At 41.1% G+C, this 21690-nt stretch overlaps 1 protein-coding gene across 1 annotated transcript; it reads right to left on the reverse strand.

The window, feature by feature from the left end:
* Positions 1-882: 882 nt before the first annotated feature.
* On the reverse strand, positions 883-3358 carry LOC127415613 (uncharacterized). Its single transcript, XM_051654374.1, has 3 exons — positions 2977-3358; positions 1596-1811; positions 883-1473 (listed from the first exon to the last, which is right to left on the reverse strand). Exons 1-3 carry the CDS (start codon positions 3356-3358, stop codon positions 1115-1117), a joined length of 957 nt encoding a protein of 318 aa, XP_051510334.1. The 3' UTR covers positions 883-1114.
* Between the last annotated feature and the right edge of the window lie 18332 nt (positions 3359-21690).

The following is a 21690-nucleotide window of genomic DNA, read 5'->3' on the forward strand; positions in this document are numbered from 1 at the left end:
TCCCCCCTCCACCAAACTTCACAGTTGGCACAATGCAGTCAGACAAGTACCGTTCTCCTGGCAACCGCCAAACCAAGACTCTTCCATCAGATTGCCAGATGGAGAAGCGTGATTCGTCACTCCAGAGAACGCGTCTCCATTGCTCTAGAGTCCAGTGGCGGCGTGCTTTACACCACTGCATCCGACGCTTTGCATTGCACTTGGTGATGTATGGCTTGGATGCAGCTGCTCGGCCATGGAAACCCATTCCATGAAGCTCTCTACGCACTGTTCTTGAGCTAATCTGAAGGCCACATGAACTTTGGAGGTCTGTAGCGATTGATTCTGCAGAAAGTTGGCGACCTCTACGCACTATGCACCTCAGCATCCACTGACCCCGCTCTGTCATTTTACGTGGCCTACCACTTCGTGGCTGAGTTGCTGTCATTCCCAATCGCTTCCACTTTGTTATAATACCACTGACAGTTGACTGTGGAATATTTAGTAGCGAGGAAATTTCACGACTGGACTTGTTGCACAGGTGGCATCCTATCACAGTACCATGCTGGAATTCACTGAGCTCCTGAGAGCGGCCCATTCTTTCACAAATGTTTGTAGAAGCAGTCTGCATGCCTAGGTGCTTCATTTTATACACCTGTGGCCATGGAAGTGATTGGAACACCTGAATTCAATTATTTGGATGGGTGAGCGAATACTTTTGGCAATATAGTGTATATATGGCCCCTGAAAGGAGCACAGCGAACGTGCCTGAATTGGCTCAGTCTGTAATGAACTGGCCATGGAGAAGGTGTTAGGATCCATGTGCAGGAAGTTTATTAAAAACACAAGCAAACAATCCAAATCGGCAGGCAAATAGATGTAGTTGTTAAGCAGGTGGTAAAATCCAATATACCAAAAAGACAGTCCAAAAAGGCAAACAAAACTAAGGGGTATTCAAAAGGCAGTAATTCCAGAAAAACAGGCAATGGTCATAACATGAAAACAATCAACAATAACAATGGAAAATTGCTTGGTAAGGCAGGTTAACTGGCAATAATTCGCAAAGTATAAGTGGAAGTGCATGACTATTTATACAGTGAAAACAGGAAGTGAGCAGAGAAGAAATGAGTGACGATCAGTATTCGGGAGAGGGCTCCCTCTGGTGGTTGGTAGGAGGGGTATCAACCTCGGATGTTACAGAACCCCCCCCTCTACGAACAACTCCTGGTGTTCTTCTGCTGGGACGTCCCCTTGGTCGTGGTGCTGGACGATTAGGATGGGCATGATGAAATTCTTGGATCAGGGACTGGTCCAATATGTCCTTGGTGGCTACCCATGATCTCTCCTCTGGTCCGTAGCCCTCCTGGTCCACCAAGTATTGCATCTGGCTCCCTCGTCGTCTTGAGTACATGATCTCTCTGACCATATACGCTGGGGCTCCATCTACCTCCAATGGAGGTGGAGACTCAGAATCCGTGTTTTCAGAGCCAGACGCTGGGTGGAGGGGTTTCAGTAAGGATACATGGAAGGAAGGAGAGATGCGGTAATTAGCAGGAAGCTCTAAATGGTAAGTAACTGGGTTTATTTGACAGATAATTCTGAAAGGACCCACATACCTTGAACTGAGCTTCCTGCAGGGTAGCCGCAACTTAAGATCCCTTGTGGACAACCAGACCCTCTGTCCTGGCTGATAGTTGGGATGGGGCGCCTCCGTCGGTCAGCCTGGAAGCGTTGTGCTCGGACTGCTCGCTGTAGACAGACATGTGCACTGTCCCACACCCTCTCACTTCGCCTAATCCAGTCGTCCACTGATGGCACCGTAGAAGGTTCTCCTGACCAAGGAAACATCGGGGGTTGGTAGCCCAGCACGCATTGGAAGGGGGTTAGACCCATAGAGGTATGAGTGAGGGAATTCTGTGCATATTCGGCCCAGGGCAGGAAGTCACTCCACTTCTCCTGTTCACGGCTACAATAGCTCCGAAGATATCTGCCAATCTCTTGGTTTAGACTTTTCACCTCTCCGTTGGCTTGAGGGTGATAGCCAGATGGGAGACTCACATTGATGTCCAGTTGCTTGCAGAACACCTGCCAAACTCAGGACATAAACTGTGGACCTCGATCAGACACGATGTCCTCTGGTAATCCATAGACCCTAAATACTTGGTGGAACAAAGCATTAGCAGTTTCCATGGCAGTGGGTAAACCCTTGAGAGGGACAAATCTACATGATTTAGAAAATCGATCAATTATCACCAGAATGGTAATGTATCCATTGGAGTTTGACAGGTCTGTGACGAAGTCGATGGATAGGTGGGACCATGGTCTTTTTGGTATTGGCAGTGGTTGGAACAACCCCGTGGGCAGTTCTCTGGGGGTCTTGCATTGGTGGTTGGAACAACCCCGTGGGCAGTTCTCTGGGGGTCTTGCATTGGGCACACACCTGACAAGAATTCACATAGTTAGTCACATCATGAATCAAAGATGGCCACCAGAAGGAATTACGTACCAGGGTAACAGTTCTTTGGATGCCAGGGTGTCCTGTGCTCAAGGAAGTGTGGACCCATTGGATAGTCCTCTGACGTAGAGCTTGGGGTACATAGTGCTTGATCGGGGGGCAGTTAGGTGGTGACGGTTCATGCTGTTGTGCTCGTTGTATCTCCTGCATGATGTCCCAACTAATCGGTGCTATGATGACAGATGGTGGCAGGATGGACCCAGGGTGAGGTTGGAGGTGGGGTGGATAATGTCTACGTGAAAGTGCATCTACCTTGCTGTTCTTGCTGCCAGGGAGGTAAGTGACTGTAAAATTAAACCTGGTGAAAAACAATAACCATAGGGCTTGATGTGGGTCCAATCTCTTGGCTGCCTTGATATATTCAAGATACTTGTGGTTGGTGATAACTTGGAATGGGTGGACTGCCCCCTCTACCCAGTGATGCCATTCTTCGAGTGCTGCCTTCATGGAAAGTAATTCTTTATTCCCAACATCATAGTTACGTTCTGCTGAGTTCAACTTTCTGGAGAAAAAGGCACGAGGGTAAAGCTTGCCTGGGGTTCCATGACATTGTGACAGGACCGCTCCAATCCTGCAATCTGAAGCGTCTATCTCAACGACAAAGGGAAGATTGGGGTCAGGATGTTTCAGTATCGGAGTGGTCCTGAAGCTTGACTTGAGGGAGATGAAGGCCTGGTATGCGGCATCCTTCCATGGCAATTTGTTGGGCTTTTCTTTGAGCAATGACGTGAGTGGCGCTGCAATGATACTGTAATTCCTAATGAAATGGCGATAGAAGTTGGCAAAGCCCAGGAACCACTGTAGTTCCTTGATTTTGGAAGGTCGAGGCCATTCAGTGACTGCTGTTACCTTAGAGACATCCATTTCTACACCTTGATGGCTGATATTGTAACCTAGGAAAGTGGTATGGGAGGTATGGAACTCACATTTTTCTGCCTTGACAAATAGTTGGTGTTCCTGGAGGCATGATAAGACTGTCTTGACCTGCTGGATATGTTGTTCCATGTCTTGTGAGTAGATGAGGATGTCTTCAATGTAGGCCACCACACATTGATTCAGTAAGTCTCTGAATATCTCATTAATAAAAGACTGGAAAACCGAGGAGGCGTTAGCAAGTCCATACGGCATGACCAAATATTCATAGTCTCCCCTGGTGGTGATGAAAGCAGTTTTCCACTCATCCCCTTCTTGGATCCTGACGAGGTTATAAGCACTTCTTAGATCAAGTTTGGTATAGATCTTTGCCTCACGGAGTTGTTCAAGGGCTGAGGGGATAAGTGGTAATGGGTAACGGTATTTTATGGTGACAGAGTTCAGGTCTCAATAGCCGATGCAGGGGTGTAGACCTCCATCCCTCTTCTCTAAACCTGCAGCAGCTGGGGAGGTGGAGGAACGGATGTAACCGAAGGCAAGGGCTTCTTCAATCTAATTCTCCATGGCGAGGGTCTCGGGTCGTGACAATGCATAGGCCTTGCTTCTTGGTGGAGCTGTATTGGACAGATGTTCAATGGCACAGTCCCATGGACGATGAGGAGGAAGTTGTGTAGATTTGATCTTACTAAACACTTCACTGAACTCTGCATACTGCTTGGGGATCGTGGTCTCCTTTTGTGATTCAGGGCTCTCAATACTGTTGATAAGGCAAGGCATGGAAACAGCAACATGGAGACAATGTTTATGACAGAAACTTGACCATTGCATGAGCTCACCTTGGTTCCAGGATAGGATAAGAGTGTGCTTGGGTGAGCTGATGAAATATAGTGAGATGTTCTCTACATGAAAAATTCCAATCTTGATGGTTATAGGAACAGTCTGTTGGTTTATGCCAGTACCAATAGGAGCGTTGTCAACAGTGGTGATGTTAATCGTTGGGAAGCATTGAATGATGGGTATGTTGAGTTCTTGTACAATCTCCTGATTTATGAGATTAACAGCAGCCCCAGAATCCACTAATGCTGTGAAACATTTTACATGATCACCAATGCAGACCTCTACAGCTAACAGAAAATTATGTGAGATGGGTGATACAGTGTTCATGGTACTCACGTGCTGCCTTGACTCAGGGGAACTTGATTTCTTGTGTGGGCATGCAGCATTGAGATGACCTGGTGAACCACAATAAAAGCAAAGCTTTTCGTTGCATCGAGGTTGGCGTTCCTCCATAGAAACATGAGCATAAGCAACTTGCATGGGTTCGGGTGATACAGTGGATGCTTGGGCCTGTATTGAGACTGTAGAATTAGAGGCAAAGTGAAACTGAGGCCATGAAGCATTTTGAAGCAGGTTAACCATCTTGATGGCCATGGTTATGTATTCAGAAAGAGTCGTACCTTCACCCTTGCTGGTCAGTTCCATGCTGGGTTTTAGGTTAAGCCCTTCACATAAAACAGTCTTCAGAGCGACATCATTCCACCCACTCTGAGCCGCTAATGTCCTGAACAGAACTGCATAATCCACTGCTGATCGATGACCCTGGCATAAGTGAAGCAACTGAAAAGAGATATCTTGGCCACCCGCTGGATATTCGAAGACTTCGTGGATTTGTTGAACGAAGTAATCAGATGAAGCCTGGATTTGAGGATCTTTATCCCAAACAGCGGCGTCCCAATCGAGAGCTTTGCTGGTAAGCAGGAACATCATAAATGCACATTTCTTGGCATCTTGATCAAATGATTCAGGCTGATTTGAGAAATATATTTTGCATTGTGGTAAAAAACCCCGGCATTTTTCAGCAGAACCATCAAACTTATCAGGTAGAGCAAAGCTTACCGGTTTAGCATGGGGAGCTGGCAGTGAGTGAATGTATTGTGTCAAACGTTCGTTGGCAGCTTGTAAGTTGTTCAGCTGGTCTTGGTAACCCCTTAAAACCTCGCACTGGTGTGTGAATGCGGCCTGGAGCTGTGAAACTTCCGCTGGATCCATGTTAGGCGAAGTATTCTGTAATGAACTGGCCATGGAGACGGTGTTAGGATCCATGTGCAGGAAGTTTATTAAGAACACAAGCAAACAATTCAAATCGGCAGGCAAATAGACGTAGTCGTTAAGCAGGCGGTAAAATCCAATATACCAAAAAGACAGTCCAACAAGGCAAACAAAACAAAGGGGTATGCAAAAAGCAGTAATTCCAGAAAAACAGGCAATGGTCACAACATGAAAAACAATCAGCTAATGCAATGGAAAAATGCTTGGTAAGCAAGTTAACTGGCAATACTTCATACAGTATAAGTGGAAGTGCATGGATATTTATACAGTGAAAACAGGAAGTGAGCAGAGAAGAAATGAGTGATGATCAGTATTCAGGAGAGGGCTCCCTCTGGTGGTTGGTAGGAGGGGTAACAACCTCGGATGTTACACAGTCTGTAATTAACACCATTTTACAGGCTAGAGCGCCATCTACGAGATACCTCTATGCACTAAAATGGCATGTGTTTGCGGATTGGTGCTTTTCATGCAGTAAAGACCCAGTGAATTGCTCCATTATGGAGATTCTTACATTCCTTAAGGTCTATGTAGGGACCATATTGGCATTTCACGCCCCAGAGGCTGGCTCCTCTATAGGCAGACGTGATCTGATCATGAAGTTCCTTAGAGGAGCGGGGCACTTGTACCCCCCTCGCCCTGTAACGGTTCCAACATGGGACCTAAATCTGGTGCTGAGGGCACTCACGAACCCCCTGTTCGAACCATTGGAATCCGTTAAGTTACGCGTGCTCTCCTTAAAGACGGCACTGCTGTTGGCTCTGGCCTTAGTCAAATGGGTTGGTGATATGCAGGCGCTGTCGGTCGACAGTTCATGTCTGGAATTCGGTCTGGGGCTTTCAAAAGCCACCATCAAACCCAAAAAAGGCTATGTGCCTAAGGTGCTTTCCACGGCCTTCAAGGCTCAGACAGTGCACCTGCAAGCTTTCTCCACTGTCTAATTCGGATGAGGAGCAGTTAGCGCATTTATTATGCCCTGTGTGAGCTTTGCACACATATGTGGAACGTACTCGCCAATTTAGACTGTCAGATCAGCTCTTTGTTTGTTATAGAGGATGCACAAAGGGCATATCCATCTCACTGGATCATTGATACGATTGCCCTCACTAATGAATCACAGGGCGTGAGATGCTCGATTGGCGTAAAGGCGCATTCAACTAGAGGCATGGCCTCTTCATGGGTGTGGACAAATGCTGTATCCCTACAGGATATTCTTTGCAGCAGGATGATCTTCGCAGAACTTGTTCACGAGGTTTTATAACCTAGATGTGGTGTCCATAGCTTCAGGAGTCCTCTCTGTCTAGAGAGCTTACTATTCCAACACCTGGTGGGTAAAGCCGAGCTCCTTATTACGGGTGGGTTACCTGTTATAATTTATGCAGTTGCCTGAGTAGGCTGCTATCCAATTTACTCCCACTGGACGTCACAAGCACTTCCAATGAAAATAAACCTCCCTCCCTACCTCTGGGTACGAAGGGTTAATTATACTGTGTGTATTATATGATTCATATACATACTATGATTAACTTCCCATCTGGTTTTCACCATGTGGGGTTATTAATGTTTCATACACATTTGAAGACAAATTAATAAGTCACTGCCTGACGGGCCTGTGACTTCATACTGTATATTTAAGTGTTTCTACCCGGGTGCATTTCAGGGTATGACGTTACGTAGTGCGGCGTGATGGGACTCTGTTCCCCAAAGCGTTCAGTGCAATGTCTCGTGAACTGAATCAATAGGGAACATTTCCAGTTACACATGATCATCCCTTAGATGAAGGGAACGAGACATTGCAAACTTGGCCGCACTACCACTTCAGAGTTTCGAGGTACGAATGATGCGTTATTGTCTTTCAGTCAGAAAATTCTGAGGAAATGGTGTGTGAGCGCCTGCTTATATAGGGCAAATGCGTGCCTAAAAGGGCAGGGCTCAAACACCATTGCCAATCATAAGATTGGCGTTATGATACAAGGACTTCAACTAGGTTGTGGAAAAGGAATTCCCCAAAAGCGTTCACTGCAATCTCTCATTCCCTTCATCTCAGGGAACCGACGTTGCATGTGTAACCGGAGATTTACTTTTGTGTGTGTGAGTAGATAGACAGACAGACTGACAGATAGATCATATTTCTCTTCTGTTGGTGATATTTCTCTAAAATGAATAGTTCACCCCAAAACAAGAATCTTCTAATCATTTACTCACCCTTATGCCATCCCAGATGTGTATGACTTTCTTTCTTCAGCAGAACACAAACAACATTTTTTTAGCAGAATATCTCAGCTCTGTAGGTCCATACGATGCAAGTGAATGGTGATCAGTCTTTTGTAGCTCCAAAAATCCCATAAAGGAAACATCAAATATAGGACTCCAGTGGTTAAATCCATATCTTTAGAAGTGATATAATAGGTGTGGGTGAGAAACAGATAAAAATGTAAGTCCTTTTTACTCTAAATCTCCACTTTCACTTTTACATCTAAAAGTCACATGTGGTGTCTGTTTAGTTTCACTTTCACATCTGAAAGTGAAAGTTAAAGTGGAGATTTAGAGTAAAAAAGGACTTAAATATTGTCAATTTTTGGGTGAATTTTTCCTTTAATGTCACATAGTGATTTCATGCAGTTTAAAAATCTCTCTCCCAAATTACACACTTTCACAAATATAAACACAATAATAAATTAGTTAACAAGAAAAGGGTGAGATCGGGTGTGTGATAAAGGACTGAAGACTGCATAATTCGTGTGTGTGGGCAGGTGTCATAGCTTTATGACAATTCTAAGAATTCTAGTGACTAAAAGCCACAAAACTTTACATTAACACTGATGACAAAACAGATGGAGTGATCCTTTATTCTGACATTCTCCCACTGATGCAGTTAATTTATTATGAATTCATGCTAACCAAGGGGGGTTATAAGGGGTTCTGTTATTATTAACTCACCCTCATATTGTTCCAAACACATATAGCTTTCTTTTTGCTATAGAAAAGAAACAGAAATGTTAAGCAGAATGTAAGGCTCAGTCACATTTCATTTGCAATTAGGATGCAATTAAAGTGAATGGTGACTGCGGCTCAAATTTTACCAAAAATCAGATTTTGTCTTTCATGGAAGAAAGAAAGTCATACAGGTTTGAAACAACATGAGGGTGATTAAATTATGAACATATGTCAGGCTGTGTGTCATTGGTCTGTGGAGCATTACTATATTGAATTTTTGTTAAAGTATGCATGTTGAAACATTTCTTCTTATCTTACATGAGAAAGACAGAGAGAGTGGTAGGGAAAGCGATACAAATAAGGTAAAGATAAAAGACTATAAAAGATAATTACATTGGGCTTGCCTCTACTCTGAGCATTCTCAGTATATAGTATACTCAGTAGCTTCTTCATTAGGTCAAAAGCTTGTTTCTTTTTTTTCCTAACGTTTATTTACAACACTCTCAGCTCATTTCATGTGTAGGAAATACTACTGCAGTGTGTGGGAGACATATTGTAGATCTCTATGAAAACATCATATGTCACAGAAATGGCAGAAAGTACAATATACTCTAGTACAAAGTGATAAGTTGCACATAGTATTTGTGTAGTTTCCTTGAGACATGCATTGATTCTCAAACTGAAGTGCAGGTTCATATTTTGCTAGGCTCTGAATATCTCTCTTTGATGTGTGAAAGTGCTGTAAAGAGTAAATTGGTCAATAGCCTGGTAACGATTACAGACCTTTGTTAAGAAAGTAAGGTAAAGCACAGCAGTAACCAAGCACTCGGCCCTTAAAGGGGTCATGTCATGGATTTTTATTTTCTTTTATTTGTTGAGATCCACTTATTATGTTAGTAAAGTTTTCTTGCACAGAAAACAGTCATAATGTAGTATTACATGACCTTTTTCTACCTTGTTATTAACCCATTGGTCTGAAATGCTCCTGATAACCCCTATTACAGCTTTAAGACACGCCCACACGTCCTGATTGGCTAACATCTTTGCAGAGCAAATGCCCTGCTGTTATTACACGTGTGGAACTGTATTTTCCAAAAATGAAAGAATGAAAACATGCAAGTGATTTACAACATCCACTAAAAGCACTTACACCAGACAATCATTGAAAGCTATATGTCCCAATATATGTGAAGCACACAATCAAATTACAACAGTTGTTTGACTGAATAACTGAAAACTGAACAAAGTCAGCACACTGTTGCTTCGCCATACTTACTGTATATTATCAGGCATACAAGATTTGGTGATAAAATAATGCTATGTAAAGCTGACAACAGTGAAAATAGTCCAGACTAACACAAGCCGTGAATGTGAAAGGTAAATAAATCTGTATTCAGCTGTAAAGCCTGTTATAAGAGACATTGGGCTCACAGGTTTCCCCTGTCTCTCTCTGCATTTATAGGCTTACCATGTCGATAAATACGAGATGTTCACCTGGTGGGGATACCCTCACATGAGGGTAGAGACTCTCCCTCGATTTAATAGCCGCTTAATCACAGAACAAAGGGCGTCCTGACACATTAATTTCGGCCAAAATACAGGATGTTCTTGCTAACATGAGACAGTTCAGACGGCTGGCAGCCTTACTAGCATATCCTTTCACCACTGCCTTTTGTCGTGCTCTGCGTTCTTCTAGCTTGTTTGAAAAAGTTACTTGTTTCTAAAGTTGGGATCCTTCAGAAGGCTATGCAGAGATGCAGTTTGTCCACAACCAGGAACACAACAAGGTCTGGGTCCATTACTCCACATCTTAATCTTTCGGTTGGTTAAAAGCAGCAAACTACAGTAAAAATGGTGCACCTTCCAATGTTGGCGTCCATCATCCGCTCTCTCCACGACAGTTACATATGTTGTGGAGGTGGGGAATAAGCAAATGACTCCTATCTCCTACGTCACAAGGGGGGAGATTTCAAAACAAGTCATTTTTGCAGGGAGGAAACAATAAATGCTCTTTTTGGGCTGGAGAGGAATTTTTGAATTCTAAAACTTATAGTATGTTTTTTATAGTTCAATGAACTCTTACATGCACAATGCTCTTATATGTCAAAATATCAAGAAAAAATTTATTCCTCATAACATAACCCCTTTAAGCCTTGGAAATAAAACACCTGTCTCACCGCTTAACAATCAGATGCTACTCACCTTTCAAATGTGTATTAAAACAAGAAATGTGCTTTTGGATTAATCAGAACATGCAAGGACAAAACTAAGACACTTTAAAAGTGAAAACAAATATGGTGACACACATCTGACAAAAAAGTTAAAAAATTAAAGGTTTTGGTGGTAGTGATTCTTAGATTGCATATATACTTCGAGCCAGCTGAACTTGTTTTCAATGAATGTAACATAAAGGACCTTTTCTCAAAAATGCTCTCTTACTATATGTCTTGGTTAAAGGTGCACTAACTAAGTTTTTGCTGATCAAAAAAGTTTTACACAAAGATATGAATAGCATTTTTTTTAAATATGTTGAAAATGATGTATACTCACAATAGATGAAGACTCCAGTCAAATCAAAAACCCAATAAAAGCTGTTTAATTTTACATGGAGCGGGTCGCCCCCTCATGGGCACTGCCATGTTGACAGCAAATGACACTGTGTCATGCAATTTACTGAGTTACTACCACTAATAATGACAATAATAATAACATGTTTACTTTATATAGCGGCTACTGTTGTCTTGAAACAAACTGCTACTACCTGCCTCTGTTATGGCAGGAATCACATCAAATGCCATGAGCGAGCACGAGCACAAGTTGTTCAGCCAGGGTAGAGAGCTCGCGAGTTGTGGCTGCCTGGTCCCAGTCCAGCGTGCAATAACGCACGAAAATTCATTTGGATTGGATACAAGAATGTCCATTATAGGGATCTGTCTATTATGAGACAGAAAAAAAAAACAGACTAAAAGTAACAAAAAAGAAGATAAACAGTCATATTCGGTGTAAAGCGGCAGCACTTAATAAACAAACTTCCAGAATCCAGGACAATAGGTGTCAGCATAGAGTCCAAAACCAGCACTACTGGGACAGATGGGACGAGCAAGAGCCAGCAAAAATCCGCGATGGGAGAAAGATGCCATATGTTGCATATGGGGTGGGAATAGGGCATCTGCTGACTGCCAGGAACAAACTGTGGCCCCTATGTACAATGAGTGCTAAAATCTTTGTGCACATTTAAAGGACCATAAGGAAGTATTAGTAAATTATTATTGATTGTGCATCTTATGCAACTGCAAATTTTGCAAAGTGCATCAAGTGTAACGTATGTTGTGTAAACAGCAAAGTGAAATCAGAACAATGAGTGCATTATTTCCCATGAGTCTAACATCGCTCCATTGTCAAAATAGACATATTAAACAATAAACTACATTAACCAGTGCCAAAGAAATGAGGAAAGACTCTTTGTTTTGTTGCGAACTGGACTAAATAGCACTATAATGTTTAATAAAGTGTACAAATATACAGATGGTTTGTGTGGAATAGAATGATGGTAAACAAAACAGTCAAGCTGTAAATGTCGTAATGTTGGTCACTTGGTCCTTGCGGTCCTTACATTCACAGAACCGTGCCGTGTGTATGAAAGACAAACACAGTGCAGAATCCAGGATGAACTGCCATTATTACACAACAGGTGGGCCACTGTCCATAGGGATATAAGAGGCCATTCAAGTATGGTGGTGTATTTTTTAAACAAAATAATTTCCCATAGATTTCTTTTCTCTGCTAAGTTTGTTTTATCTTTTTTTTTTTTTTTTTTTGCATATCCCATGTCCCAGTTCTCCTGCATGTGCATAGGAAATGTTATATCAGAATCAGAATCAGCTTTATTGCCAAGTATGCTTACACATACAAGGAATTTGTCTTGGTGACAGGAGCTTCCAGTGTACAACAATACAAAAACAATACAAAAACAGCAGCAAGACATAGATAATAATAAAAAATAAAAAATAAAACTAATTATACACATACGTACAGACACACATACACATGGGTAGCACACACATATCTCTTATCTTCTCAGTTAGAGACAAAGATAACAGCATGCAATTAGATTAATGCAGCAACGTTATATAAATGACGCATTAAATTACCCCTTCCCAAGAGCTACGGACATATTTTTAAAAACTATTCAGATAGAATTAACTATAACACTTAAGTTCAAAGTTACAGTGACCTAGGGTTAATAGGACATGAAATGGTCTTAGAAGTAATATAACTGGCAAAATGTTATGCAAGACACTACGAAGCAGAGTAGGCTGTTCTTATGTACTGCCCACAGAAAGCTTTTGTTCTGTCCTGTCTTCAGAAGATATTAACCATTTGCAAATTTGGTGTTTAATGAAAGGCTATGTAATCACGGTAAAAGGTGTATAGGAATGTAAAAGGGAAATGATATACGATGGGCCTATTTTTAGTTGGTTGTAAGGAGTTAGTTGCCATAGAATTCCTCTTTCTCTGTATCTCTTTTTCTCTTGCTCATACACACATTTCCCTCTCTATCTCATTGTCATAGAGTCTAACGGTAGTTGCTATGGAGACAGCCCCCGTTATCCCACACTTGGTATTGTATTCTGAACGAGCCTTCAGCAGGTGGGGGAAGCAGTGAAGACCAGATCAGAGTACGTTACAATTACCCAATACTCAAAAAGTTACATTGATATATCATTGATATATCACTTACAGGAAGTAGAGAGGGAAATGTACAGTGGCAAGCAAAAGTTTGGGCATCCCTGGTCAAAATTTCTGTTGCTGTGAATAATTAAGTGAGTAGAAGATGAACTGATCTCCAAAAGGCATAAAGTTAAAGATGAAACATTCTTTTCAACATTTTAAGCAATATTATTGTATTATTTTTATTTTGTACAATTTTAGAGTGAAAAAAGGGAAAGGAGCACCATGCAAAAGTTTGGGCACCCCAAGAGATCTGAGCTCTAAATGATAACTTTTACCAAGGTCTCAGACCTTAATTAGCTTGTTAGGGCGGGTGATGCAAATTTCAAAGCTTTATACATACTCTGACTCCTCAAATCTTGTCCTAGCAATCAGCAGCCATGAGCTCCTCTAAGCAACTGCCTAGCACTCTGAAAATGAAAATAATTGATGCCCACAAAGCAGGAGAAGGCTATAAGAAGATAGCAAAGCGTTTTCAGGTAGCCGTTTCCTCAGTTCATAATGTAATTACGAAATGGCAGTAAGGAAGATTTAGCAGACTCTGGAGTAGTGGTGCACTGTCCTACTGTGCAGCGACACCTGCACAAATATGACCTTCATGGAAGAGTCATGAGAAGAAAACCTTTCCTGCATCCTCACCACAAATTTCAGCATCAGAAGTTTGCAAATTAACATCTAAACAAGCCTGATGCATTTTGAAAACAAGTCCTGCAGACTGATGAAGTTAAAATATAACTTTTTGGCCACAATGAGCAAAGGTATTGGAGAAAAAAGGGTGCAGAATTTCATGAAAAGAACACCTCTTCAACTGTTAAGCACGGGGGTGAATCGATCATGCTTTGGGCTTGTGTTGATGCCAGTGGCACAGGGGAACATTTCACTGGTAGAGGAAAGAATGGATTAAATTAAATACCAGCAAATTCTGGAAGCAAACATCACACCATCTGTAAAAAAGCTGAAGATGAAAAGAGGATTGCTTCTACAACAGGATAATGATCCTAAACACACCTCAAAATCCACAATGGACTACCTCAAGAGGTGCAAGCTGAAGGTTTTGCCATGGCCCTCACAGTCCCCCGACCTAAACATCATCGAAAATCTGTGGATAGACCTCAAAAGAGCAGTGCATGCAAGATGGCCCAAGAATCTCACAGAACTAGAAGCCTTCTGCAAGGAAGAATGGGCGAAAATCCCCCAAACAAAAATTGAAAGACACTACAAAAAGCTTTTACAAGTCATACATACAAGTATGTAGTCATACTTGGATACATGTTATAAATACGTGTTCATTTGCCATTTAAACCTAGTGTATCAATTTAATTTTAACCAACTTTTCTTTATGTGTCTCCCTCTCTGTGTGCCCGCAGCACACATGATAGAGGGAGAGAGAGTATGCGCTGCTATTCAAGTGACCGCAAGAACAAGGCACTTTTTTATGAAAACATAAAACAAGTAACTCTGAACAAACACTTCGATGTTCACAATAAATAAGTCTGAAATGTCTGTTTGTATTTTACATCAGTTTCAGTGAACTTGTTCACATTCAGCTGATCTGCTCGCCACTGAAGTTTGTTAGAGGTGGATACTGTTTGATATAATGGATAACTCGGGTTTTCAAGAAACGAGAAAAATTACTTCAAATAATTTAAATAATTTTAAATGATTATAAATAATTACATGTGAAGGATGTTTGTGTTGTAAGGATGTACATGCAGATTTCAGATATAAAATCCGTGATTAAATGACTAATGTTTACACGCTGAAATTAGATGATTTCCTATTAAATCAATAGGGACAATGGAATGTTTGGGCATAGCAATATGGCAGCGTAGTGGCTTCACTGTTATGACGGCATGAGCAATCCAGTTCTATATTATATATCAGTGAACTGGACACCACGCCTAGCGGAATATGTGACTCAACTGGACTTGGACTGACAGAATTTAGACATGTGAATAAAGATTTCTGCCACCAACATTCTTTTTTACATGCAATAATTCATTTAATTTAATTATCGAAGGTACAAATACGTTTTTGGAAGTTCAAATAATCCATTCAAAATCTTCTTGGCTCAAAAATCTAAGGGGGAACGTGCCCCCTCAGTCTGAATGGGCATGATGCCTCTGCACATACAGTCTACTGTACATACATACATACATACATGAATGTCACATTACAAACACTTTCTATTTACATCTCCCACTATAAGTTCATACTTCAGAATTGTGTCACTTCTTAGTTATTCGTGCTTATTTGTTTCTTAATAAAATAATAGAAATTGAAACGTGTTCTCCTAAACGGCATATACAACACAGACAATAATATGTATGGACACCGTTTTGTGCTTTGACTGAATGACACCACTAACTGTGGAAAGTGAATAATTCTCCTCAGAGGTTGAAGGAATCAGCTCCTTTTCATGTTATTAACATTTTTATTGATTCTCATATACCATACAGAACAAACAAAATATATATATACAAAATCAACTTTTAACCCCCATTATTTCCCTTTCCCCCTCCGAAACCCCAACCCCACTCTGTACCTCAACAAATATCCCTGTGGTCAAAGCCTGAGCTGCACACTTTTAAACAAACAAACAAAAAAATAGATGTTTGAGAAAATACAAATTCCACAAAGGATACGATTCACAATTTCAACCACAATCATGTTTCTTTTCACTTCATCCTCACCGGAAGCCCTCCAGAATGGTCATATATTTGTCCCATTTCTTACCATATGCATCTAATCTGCCAAGCTGTCTGTATGACATCTTTTTGAATGCCGCCACCCTGCCCAATTCGGTGAACTAGTGCCTTTTGACTTCCATCCTCTAAGAATTATTTGTCTGCCAATCATTACACTAGTTTGGACCAAGCTTTTTGTATATTTGTCACCTACTTTAATGACTGCCCAATGTAATGAAATTTGAGTATCTAAAACCTCACAGATAAAATTCTGGAATCTTACACAGAATACTTGAATCTTAGTGCAGAACCACAGAGCATGGGCTACATCTCCATCTTCCAACTGACATCGCTAGCAGGTAGGTCCGTCCTTTAAACCAAGCCTAAACAACCTAGAGGGAGTCCAGTAGAAACCATGCAAAATCTTAAACTGAATAAGGCGTACCCTTGCATCCCTAGACATGGTTTAAATTTTTTTTTTATTCTTTTCCACTCCCCATCCTCCAGTACCAATTTCAAATCTCTTTCCCATAACCTCTTAGAGCTGTTAAGGCTCCATCACCAAGACTCTGAATCAACGAGGAATAATATATTGATGATTCATGCCCCTTTCCAAAGGCCATGAGCACCATACAAAGGGTGTCAACAGCTTTAGGGGGCTGAGTACTACTCCCAAAAATAGTACAAAGTAGATGGCGCAACTGTAAATACCTGAAAAATTGAGACATAGAGATCCCAAATTGCTGTGTCATATTTTCAAATGATCTCGAAGCTCCGTTTTCATAAAGGTCACCAAGTGTAGCAACACCCCTCTCGATCCATTCTTTCCAGCAAAAGGGGGACTTGTTAAAGTCAGCTCCTTTACAAAGGTCATCCCAGGATACTGGAAAACTTGCACATTCCATTCTGCTGACTACAGTATATCCTAATGTGGCTTGTAGAGAGTAACGTCAGACAATTACTGATCATGCTCTGTGGTCCATTCACTGAAAAATATTGCTGTTGTTGGACAGTAAGATTCTTGGGTGTTTGTTTGCAGAGAAGCTGGAATAAATAGCCTTCTGGATGGATTAACAAATGAAAAACGAGAGTCTGAGCTGCTTGCATTGATGCAGCAGAACTATGTACATGTAGTATGTGTTAGGCTTTACTGTTATGGAGATTTTAAGCTTACTGCTTATGTTGGTTAACTTATGTAAGCATACAGATAGACAGTGGGACACTCAGACTGAATTGGGCATATAAACAGATGTAGCCTGCAGTTCTCTAAACATATGCCTGTCCAGATTAGTATTTCTGAAAGAAGCAAAATATATGGAGCTTTCATCACCATGGCAAGGGAGGGTTGAGTAAACAATGGGTCAGCTGACAGTCCACCACTGTGACTAATAATGCCAATGAGGTAATTTGCTCCAGAGTGCATAGAGAAGGAACTAAAATCTGATGTGTGAGTGTGTATGTGTCAGGTTTTGCCTACATTGTGGAGACCAAATATCCCCAAGAGGACAGTAAAACCTGAAATCACCTACATTGTGGGGACAATTCAACAATCCCCATTAGGAAATTGGATTAATAAACATAAAAAATATTTTTTTATGAAAATGCAAAAAGGTTTCTGTGAGGGTTAAGTTTAGGTGTAAGGATAGCACATAGAAAATATAATTAGCTCTGTATTAAAACAATAGATGTCGATGACAGTAGATTGAAAAGTTCTTAAAGGTGCTGTAAGCAATTTTAGCGTTCTGAAGCATTCATGTGACTGAGCCATTGAATTAGCCACACCCCCTCATTCCAAAACCCTGCCCTCCAAAGATAATTTAGAGACCAAAACCGAGCAAAAGAGCAGCATTGTTTGTTCCTGTGGCTGTCAAATTCAACAGTGGCATAATGGAGCCCTCAAATGACAAACATTATGAATCATAGCCTCAATGATCTGCTTCAAATACAACACTATGAGAAAAAGCAAAATGATTGACAGGTGAAAAGTGTCAATGTCCGCAGTCTGCGGACACATTTTTGTTTGCTGTTTACAAAGTCTACAGCTGTCACAGAGACCGGTGAGATATCTCAGAACACTTATTTCATTAATATCTTTAAGGGAGTAGGAACATTTTTGGCATATATTTAAATGAAAAAAATCGCTTACAGCACCTTTAAGCTGAAATTGTTCTGTGCTTACCGAAATTCGAAGCACTGCCCCAGTGGCTGAAGCTGAAAGTGCTGTTGAACGTATGGGCACATGTGAGCTCCAATTTCTGGTTGAAATGTCCATAGAGTAGCGCCAAAAGTGAGTTGTAAAGTTAGATTTTTAAGTTACAGTGAACAGGAATGCATATTTTATTAACCTTACACCCTAACCCAAACCTCAACCTTAAACCTAACTGTCAGTGGAGTAAAAATGTAATCTTAGTGGAAAAATGCAACTTCTGAATCACATTTGATTGAGCGCAATTACCTCCTGGTTTCCATAGGACCAGATCCCGTGTCTCTGAGGCTGCTTGCGCAACGCTATCAGCCACACCACTGGAAAAGATAAACAACACAGTTGAATGGATGCAAAGATGTCTGATATAAGACATCGCTTTTTATGTAACTTGGCTAAATGGTCAATGTCAGGGTACTGGAACATTCAGATGTGGAGTTCCAGAGTGATTATCTTGCGAAAGTCCTCCTCATCATGACATGTGATGAACAAATGATAGCTACCAAGAGCAATTCTACCGTCAATCTGTCAATGAAAAAAATATTGAATGGGCTGACCGCAGAGCAACACACAGCTTCTTAAAGAGAAAACTGTTACCTGCAGGGAGTGTATGCCCTATATAGCAGGCTATACTCTGGAGTGTGGTTGGGTTCTATTTACAGAACTGTTTATCATGAAGTCTATTTACAGACCAGTGTGTAAATTGAGCTTTCGAATCTTAGTTTTGAAAATGATCACAACAAGTAAGCCTTGCTTGACTGGGAGAAGAATATACTAGATTCCTTGTTGAAAAGACAAGCATATCACCTGCATTAGTTGATGTGCTTTTGTGCTAGTACCCACACCATGGCTTCTGAACTAGCTTAACCTGCAATACTCCCTTGGACAGCGAGCTTCACCAGAAAGACAATGCAGTCATTCCTGATGAGATCCTAACAAACAAGCACTAATCAGCATAAACCATCCTGAACCAGCACTGTAAATCTGTGTTGGTCTAAGATGGTCTTTTCAGCAGGGTTGTTAAATAAAAAGAAAGGAGTAGGCTAAAAGAGAAAATGTAAAGACAGTGGGAACCCGAGAATGTAATCTTTAGATATTTTGCTGACCAATGCAAATAGGTTGTTTTAATGTTTAATGAACAATGTAGCAGCATCATATTTCATTTCAGAAATGTTTGTCTGCAAGGTGACCCATAGATACTTACTCAAATAGCTAAATCTAAAACCTATAAATGTGGAATACTTCATTGTACCCAGTCAAAGCAGTTGCCTACCCGTAATCTACAAAACATCTGCTCCTTTGTGAGGTGCATAATTTTACCAGTTCTGACAGCCTCATTGAGATGAGGACTGTGCACAGTACACATGCTCTCATCTTTGATTATGCATGAACTAACCCCCTCCCATCGTAGAGGCTGCTACTATACGATCCAGTTGCTGTGGTAACCGACAGGACGCAGACCTGAGGTGGGCAACAATAGGATTTTCCATGTGTAATGTGTGTGAACGGGAGAGTAAAGATTCCACTGCCTTTATCTCAGCACATCAAACGATGTACTGTATTTCATGCTGGAGAGAATCCTTACAAATTAAACATGAATTATGTTATTGATGGCATATTTTATGTTCCTCTGAGGTTTATTTATTTTATTTTTTTACATATTATTTAGGGTAACATGCTTGTTCAAATGCAATTCCTTTCATTCTTGAAAACAGACAAATGTGATCATAAGGTTTCGTATGACAACTATAACAATATATTGCCTGTCAACATAGTGAAGGTATCTTTTGTACTGTATTGTATAGTGTATATTGTTTAGTATTGCTTTTGCACTGTATTGTACAGTGTATATTATATTGTATATTCTGTTGTCTTACAAATAATGTGGCTCTGTTCTATTCTATTCTATTCTATTCTATTCTGTATTAATCAATTATGTTGGATTGTGCCTTTATACATGGCTCTGCATGTTTGATTGTTATTCTAAATGCATCGTTACATGGCTGTACCTACTTTTTTCACAGGCATTGTTGAGTTGCAATAAAGGTTTCTATTCTATTCTATTCTATTCTATTCTATTCTATTCTATTCTATTGTTTTCTATTCTGTTCTTTTCCATTCTATTCTATTCTATTTTATTCTATTCTATTTTATTCTATTCTATTCTACTTTATATGAATTGTCAAGCTGCAAATAAAGCTTTGATTCTATTCTATTCTGTTCTGTTCTTTTCCATTCTAGAAAAAATAAAAGCTTTGATTATATTCTGTTCTACTCTATATGAACATGTTTTGATGGATCTTGCATTTATATGTGGTTCTAAATGTATGATTATTATTCTCAATGCACCCCCCTTGGGAGGTCACGTGACGCCATGCAAGGTTCGGATGTGTGAACGGCGAGCTCTGCGCACTTTGCTAGTTTTAACACTATTAATGAAATAAACTGGTGTGATTCGATTCACTCTGTTCCATAACTGTTCTAGGAGGACAATATGTCAAAGAATTCAATATCCTCGGGCTCTGGAGACATTAAAAGACACTTACGTGTTCAAGCTGACACCCCCGAGAAGGCCCCGAGCCAGGGAGCCGATTTGGTCGGAGAAATTAGGGAAATGAGGCAAGAGATGTTGAACATGTCGGCAATGCTGATGAAGGTCATTGCTGACTTGGAGGAACTTGCTGTAATATGTCGATAGATCATCACAATGGAGGCGAAGTTCACTGATGTGGTTACAAGAGTGGGGGATGTCGAGAAACGGATCGATTATCTGGAGTCATCGGAGAGGGAATTATCTGCTAACCCGCTAGCGACCAAGGTGGATTTAGAGCATGTCTGGAGAAGTTGGAGGACATGGAGAACCGTAGCCGGCGGAATAACGTCTGAATCGTTGGAATTCCTGAGGCCGAAGAGTGTCAAGATATGGTGAAATTCCTGGACGGGCTCTTTTCGAATCTGCTTGACATAACAGGCCATAAGCTGGAAATCGAGCGAGCTCACAGCATTCCGGCTTGGTGATCTGCTCAGGGAGACAGGCCCCGATCAATTCTGGCCAAATTTCTGAGATCATCCGATAAAGATCTTGTGTTACGGGAGGCGAGGAGTAAAGGAAGGCTTTCTTGGAAGAACCACAGCATTTTCTTGTTCCCAGACTTTGCGAATTCGACAAGAGAGAAACGTGATCGATTCAAGGAATTCAAGAAACTCTTACATCAATGAAAGGTCGCTTTTGCACTGATATTCCCAGTCAAATTGAGAATAGATGGCCGTAAAACATTCACTTGCCCACAGCAAGCGATGTCCTTGATAAAGTCAATGGAGTGAGTAAGTTATTTTGTGGTACTCACATTGCAGCCAATTGGACCGATTCACTGAACATTCACTTGACTGCTCGAGGAAACTGAGCGCCTTTTTTGTTTCTTTTTGTGCTGGTTCCGCCTAGTGGCTGAGTTTGTTTTGTGGAGAAACACTCCTTCGGGACAGTTTGTGGATGAATCTGCATGCTCTGTATGCTTATGCCTCCTATTGGCTGGAGTTTGTTTTGTGGAGTATTTCTTGTAAGACATTGGAGTGATTGGGTCATTTGTTGCACTCATGTAGCAGCCCAGTGGGCCGGCTCACTGAAAATTCATTTGACTGTTCAAGGAAACTGAGCACCT

The sequence above is a fragment of the Myxocyprinus asiaticus genome, chromosome 25, assembly GCF_019703515.2.
Source record: "Myxocyprinus asiaticus isolate MX2 ecotype Aquarium Trade chromosome 25, UBuf_Myxa_2, whole genome shotgun sequence".
NCBI lineage: Eukaryota > Metazoa > Chordata > Actinopteri > Cypriniformes > Catostomidae > Myxocyprinus > Myxocyprinus asiaticus.